Genomic DNA, 6,542 nt, shown 5'->3' on the forward strand with positions numbered 1-6,542 from the left:
AAACCCAAACAAGGTATGTTGACGACACAGATATTACTAAAAAATCCACATAATGAAAGGGTTAGAGCTGTAAACCAGGGCAAGACCAATGCCATTTCAGGCTTTTTCAAGGATGGATTTTTTATTATCAAGTCACAAGCCTAGCACATACTAGACTAAACAACTAAAAAGAAAGTGATTCTATGCTTTAGAAGTTCTCATAGTGGTAGCAATTCCAGTGGATTTTATGCTTTTCAGAATTAAAAAAAAAAAAAAAAAAAAAGAAAGAAAGAAAGAAAGAATTTATAGAGTATCTAAAATATCTAAATTCTAAAATGCAGATTCTAGCAAATGAAGCTTTAAGCCTCTCCCTGATGAACTAGCTTGTGACTTGCATTAATAGTTGGCCTTAAGTCAGTTCTGTAAAGGCCGATTTTCAATAATGTTGTAACATTACATACTTGACCATAAAATTTACTTGCTTATTTGATAAAAAACTCCAGCTACTTGGAATTGTTTATAACTGCTGGCAATGTAAAGTGAATGCTGCACATCATTTAGTGTCGTAAATTCAGCAATGATCAAGTAAGATACTTACATGCCACAACCACTTTAGAAATCTGGTTAAAAGCTTTCAGTGGTATTACCCGACTTAACATTTTAAAGTTAACATCTTAAAATACAGTGAACAAGTTTTTCAACCATGCTTACGTCTATCCCTTCATTTCCTCCTATTCTTGACCCATATTCGTTGCGCACCTCTCTAAAGCCACCTTGATCACGAATTAACTCCAGCACCATTTCCTTGGCTTGCTAAACAAAGAACAAAAGTTTGTTTAGGTACTGCAACATCTGAACAGATTTTAAAATGCTCTCAATTGTGAGGCACTCCTTACCTGAACTTTATAAGGATCTCCAGTTATCCTAAGGGGCTTGTCTGCACCAGTGTTCTGTGGACCATCTTGAATCATGACCATTTTGACACCTGCCCGCTCCTATTTGACAAAAAGGGAGATCAATACTCACTCAAATCCAGATTCAGTCCTATCATATTTAAATTATGATACATGCATACCTGTAATTGTTTAATTGTCTCTCCACCTTTCCCAATAACTAATCCTGCTTTACTTGCTGGAATCATAATTTCCTGGACTGCATTTCCAGGTCCATCACCATGATGAAATCCAGGTGCAGGTCTTCCCTTTTCAACTATTTGATCAAGCAGTCTTTTTGCTGACCTTTGAAAGAAAATACACATTTATTTATAAATATATATACCTGCAAGTATCACTTGCCCACACCTATTCTGCTTGGCAATTTAAAAAATTTGAATCGTTTCTACGAAAGAATTAGGGTTATTGTAACTAAGAAATATGAAGCAATCTCAATCAATCTGCAAAAGTAATGTAAAAAACTAACTGCAAAATAATACAATCACCCCAATTCTGGAATTCAAAAGGTGGTCCTTTACCAACCACATTTAACGAAGTTACCTCCTCAAGGTCCCTCGTATAGTTACACCCATCAAAGCTTAATTCAGAACAAATGCTGCTGTTTGATTCAGCATGCAAAGTAAGGACATCTGTACTTGCAATGAATACAACAGTGGACAAAAGCAAGTACATATTCGCCACATGTGTCAGGACAGCTGCCATGAGAGTAAAATCATTATTACAATCCTGACATCAGTTTAAAATACTTACTGAACAGACTCTGGTGTTCCAGTTAGCATACATGATCTTTCAGGCAGGCCTCCACTATCTGCAATCATAAAATAAACCCAACTTATCAGCAGTGTTAAGTCAGAAAGATATTATGAAATTAACCATAATACACAAACTACTGGAATTTCATATTTAATTAAGTAGAATAATCATTGTATCCCATTTTGCATCTCTTTACCCCATCATAATCATGATTAGCACAACAATATAAACCTGTTCCTTAAATGAAGGTTCAGGCAATGAGAAGCAACGAACAATCTTCTGGACTTCCTACCAATCACACCCCCATTCCCCCAGACAGACAAGTTAAACCCCCTCCCACAAATAGTTACCAGGTGCAATCTGTATTTTACAGCCAGACTCTTGCTGTATGCGTGAGATCTGCTCTCCACCTCTGCCAATTACTTGGAGAAAGAAAACACAGAAAAGTTATTTGTACTAACAGCATCTGCTAACATCCCCCATTATACTACAAGAGCACACCCGTGCTACTTACTGAATCCAACCATCCCATCTGGAACTTTGTACTCCTCTGTCATCACAGACCTGTAGCCAATGTTAAACAAAAGACATGACCATGCAGAGACCAAACCAGCATTACATTTAGATACATCCTCCCACTAAACTAAAGCAAACTACTACCCCACCTTCAGCCTGCCTTACTTGCCTCCTGTTAACTTTAGAAGTCATTATGCAAGCACAGTTCTACTTAAGCTGACAACACAAAGAAACGACACAAAAAGTTCAAGTATCACACAAATCAGTCAGAAATTTTCCTTCACCCTCTTCATTAACAGATGTGCAGTACAGAAAAGGCTACTGTAGCATTTGAAGTTTCATCTGTTTACCATCAAAGGATACTGCAAATTTTGGTTATCTCAGAACTGTCAAAAGCACAGGAATAATAGCCAGATCTGGTCATTTAGGTAAGAGATTAGTGGAGGAAAAAACGAAGTTGTAGTCTGAATTCTTTTATTTGGTTTTAGGTCATTCAGCTTTGCCTTTTGTTTACAAGATGGCATCACCCCCTTTCTCTTCCTATCTGCTTCCAACTTCTCGCTATATTACCTATGCTGAATTAGTAAGAAGACATATTTTCCTTTTATGAAGCTCAATCCACAGCCTAGGCTGAGGAGAAAGGAAGGGAGAGCAATGCAGGTACATTTTAAGTGTCTGACTTTGGCTAAAGCTACATTTCAACAGATCACACAAAGACAGAATACATGCCTCACATGTTGATACAGTTTTTTCAAAAAAATTGCTGGAAACTGCTTTGCTTCAATAAAAATCCTATGTAAGATGTAGTGTAACTCTTACCTTTGCTGCTGATGCATCGGTGGTGGTAGCTGATTTCCAAAAGCTATAAACAAATATTGTTAAAATTAAATTCGAACAAGTGGTATAGATTACAACTAAGCTTCTCCTTTGATAACGAACTCAATTGTATCAAACTTTTGTCCAAGTTTATTTTTAAAAAGTGTTCTCATAAGGTTTAAAAGCTATTATAAAGATTCTCAACTGTAGCTACCACCCCTGTCAGTTGTACCAAGCAGACTCCTGCTGCTTCAACAATGTAACACAAACCCCCAACCATTTTTTGGATCTCACTTATTCAAGTGTCACCTACCAGAACACTTTCAAACTGTTGTTCTGACAATGTTACACTTGTTTAGGTTTTTTTTTTGGCAACAAATGAAAAATTACTTACAGTCATTCTGGGGAGCAACTTTCTTAGCATCTGGTTGATCTGCAAAATTAAGATTTTTTAAATTTTTTTTGCCAAGAAATTCGAAGTGTTTAAGCCTTTTAGTGTGATTTGTAAATTTCCAGTGTATTTTAGCCCCCTTTATTTCCTTTCTTTTTCCTCCTCCAATTTCAGGGAGTTGATCATCTGAATAAAAGAAAAAAATCTCACAAACACTCAGCACCTGGTTAGTACAGCTGAAAAGATGTTAGGTTTTTCCATGTATCTATTAGTTTAACAAAAGGCAGCTTTCAGAACGCACTGTGTGTAGATAGCTCACAAATACCCAGTCACTGAAACTCAACTAAGACAAGGAACAAAGTTGAGCTTTGCTGGCTGCTCAAGCTAATGATGCTTCTATAGTAAAAAAAAGAAAAAAAAAATCAAATCCATACAAAAATCAACTATAACTTAAAAAAATAATTCTGACAATGACCACAAATCTAGACCAAACATCTGAAAATACAACAGTATCACATGGCAATGCAATCTCTATCTGAATGTTGATATGAAATACCTATCCAAATATCTAACATTTCATAGTATGAAATTTCAAAAAAAAAAAACAAACCAAAAACCACCAAATCCTTTCCGTACAGTAGAGAAATAAAAGGCATCATGAATCTATGTCTGAAAAGATAATACTTCAGATGCTTCCTTCCCACCCCAAAATAAAGACTATATGAACCACCATAATTTATGTGCAGCAAAAACTCAGCTACATATTCCAAGAAATATTTCTGTCAATCCAGAAAGATCCAAATGTTTATGTCATGTTTACATACTAAACACAGGTAATAAATAAAAATTCCTGCCTTTAAAAGGAGAGGGCATTCCCTCCCAGTGTGTTGTACTGCTCGGACTTGTCCAAGAGCCATCTACACATAAAATAAAAAGAATACATTACATATATCATCTGAAGCATCATTAGCTCATTTTTGTATATTAAAAACCTCACCTTTAATAGAAAAAAAAAACTTTACTGTAGGACACAAGAACTCCTGATATAAAGCCTTAGTTACATTCTGTAGACTGAGTTTCAATCCTCTTAAAGGAAAAAAAGGCACTTTTCTTTTGCGAGGCCTATGAAAGCATTTCAGCAAGCTCAAAGATTTCTTTCTGTAATTTAGCTAGGATTTGGTGTGTATTAACCATATCAAACCCTGTTAAGCTCAAAGTGGATGCTCTGTAAGAGACAAAAGAGGACACACACACGTTTCAGGAGAAAACTTTACTGCAGTGTAAGGCAAATCCAAAAAGCTGCAACAGGTCAGAGGATTCAAGTATGATCTTATCAGGGTTCACACATGCTGTAGGCTGAACTATTACGCTACGTGTAATAAAACAAACGTGTTTTCAAGGCAGAAAACTTACTTTCCTGTGTAAAAGTCCTATGCTTTTACAATGAAATGCACTAATACTTTCAGTTGAAACCGTGCAGTAATAAAGGTAATGAAACAATTCATCTTCAGGAGCACTTCCTACTGTAATTGCAATTTACAAGTTGCAGCCAATGCCACGGAACCACAAAAGACTTCAATGACACCTGCACAGGCATTTTGCAACCAGAACATTTCTGTCCCTTTCCCCAGCATACATTTTTCTATTTGCAGCACTTAAACCACATTTAAAATAGGATTACATTCACTTCAGGTGAGAGCACAACGATTTAAAATTTTCCCACTAAACTGAAAATGAAAAAATATATCATGATCTATGAGGGGAATAAAAATGTTTTAATGCTGAGCTATGGAAAAAAAAATGATTCCACAAACAAAAACACCACCTGCAGTCTTTCTAGCACAGTGGCCACACTCCACAAAAATAAATGCAGCAGGATTGAGTGCGTACCTCCATCCTCAAGAGGTCTTTTCTGCCCTCCGTAACCGTAGTCGTTTGAATTCATTGCTGTGCCAGCATCTCCTCCAATTTTTGCTGCAATCTAAACAAAAGGCAGATGTGAGCCAATAAAATAAATATTTAATTCGGCCCATGTTTATTTCACGTCCTCTAAAAGATTTCAAGGATTTAAACAATGCGCATTAAAATTACCCCAGTTTTCTACATAGATGTTTTTTTTAATGCTTTAAAGACTTGTGCTCATACTTCAGCGGTAGAGCCTCCTAAATTTTCCTCACCTACAAACAAAATCCCGACGAAAACTTGACCTTTAAATACCAAAACCTTTTTCCTCAACGGGAATTTTCTTTCTCTACACGTTCTTCGCCAAACACTGTGGTATCTCACAGCAGGCCCTCACCGGCCAAACAATTTCAAAACCCGACCAACACCAGGTCTTCAAATACTGCCAAAACCGCGACCGCTTATTAAGCGAACATCGCACCCGAGAAGCGACGAAAACATGGCCTGTGGGGCAGAAGTCGCAAATAAAACTGCGGGATAAAGAGCTTCCGCCAGGGCCGCCCTGGCCCCGCAGGCCGCGGCGCGGCCCGAGCAGGCTGCGGGCGCCGCCGCCCTCCCGCCCTCCGCCGGGCCCGATAACGCGCCGCTACTCGCCCGCCGAGATTTGGCCTCGCCGCCGCCAGGGAGGGATCCCGCCCGCGGGGCCGCTGCTCCCCCTCGGCCGGTCGCGGAGCGGTTCGCGGGCAATGGCGGAACGGCCCCACCAACACCTCGCGGCCCAGGGCGGGCTGGCGCGCAAAGGGGGCGTGGGGACGGGACAAAGCTCCCCCCAGCACACGCGCTGGCGAAGGGGCCCCGCTCCCCAGCGCCCTCACTGTTCCCGCGGCTCCCAGACCGCGGCCTCCAGGCCCCGGGACCCCATTGATTCCACGGAGTCACACACACCTGCCTAGCCCGCTGCAGCGCGTCTTTAAAGGCATCGTTCACTCCTCCAGCCCCGCCGCCACCTCCCCCGGGCGCGCCCGCGGCAGGAGGGGGCACCGTGGAATAGTCCGCCATGGCCTCCCCGGCGCCGCTCCGGCCGCTGCCGCTGTCTGCCGAGAAAGAGAGAAAATGGCGGCGGGCGCGCGCCTTTCACATTCCTGCGCGGCATCGTGCTCGGGGGGGCAGCGCGCCGAACCCTCGCGAGATCTCGGGCGGGATTTCATCGGGAGCGCCGCAGAACGGCGGAG

At 40.7% G+C, this 6,542-nt stretch overlaps 1 protein-coding gene across 27 annotated transcripts in view; it reads right to left on the minus strand.

The window, feature by feature from the left end:
- The window catches only part of FUBP1 (far upstream element binding protein 1), a 33,865-nt gene extending 27,404 nt beyond the window's left edge, over positions 1-6,461 (minus strand). For 7 of the 27 annotated variants that reach the window (XR_014957048.1, XR_013340455.2, XR_013340453.2 and 4 more), the window contains exons 1-10: positions 6,256-6,461; positions 5,299-5,389; positions 3,412-3,450; positions 3,021-3,063; positions 2,200-2,249; positions 2,036-2,107; positions 1,683-1,740; positions 1,055-1,217; positions 876-974; positions 691-792 (exon numbers count right to left, since the gene is read on the minus strand). Coding sequence is in view for 21 of the 27 variants with exons in the window: in XM_085586350.1 (XP_085442476.1) it covers positions 691-792; positions 876-974; positions 1,055-1,217; positions 1,683-1,740; positions 2,036-2,107; positions 2,200-2,249; positions 3,021-3,063; positions 3,412-3,450; positions 5,299-5,389; positions 6,256-6,369 (831 nt within the window). In the remaining 6 variants the exon portion in view is untranslated. Of the gene's footprint in view, positions 1-690; positions 793-875; positions 975-1,054; positions 1,218-1,682; positions 1,741-2,035; positions 2,108-2,199; positions 2,250-3,020; positions 3,064-3,411; positions 3,595-4,262; positions 4,326-5,298; positions 5,390-5,585; positions 5,815-6,255 lie in introns of those variants that run through there. The other 20 variants (XR_014957046.1, XR_014957047.1, XM_085586340.1 and 17 more) reach the window with 7 other exon arrangements.
- Positions 6,462-6,542: the final 81 nt, after the last annotated feature.

The sequence above is a fragment of the Lonchura striata genome, chromosome 8 (genome assembly GCF_050655825.1).
Source record: "Lonchura striata isolate lonStrDom1 chromosome 8, ASM5065582v1, whole genome shotgun sequence".
NCBI lineage: Eukaryota > Metazoa > Chordata > Aves > Passeriformes > Estrildidae > Lonchura > Lonchura striata.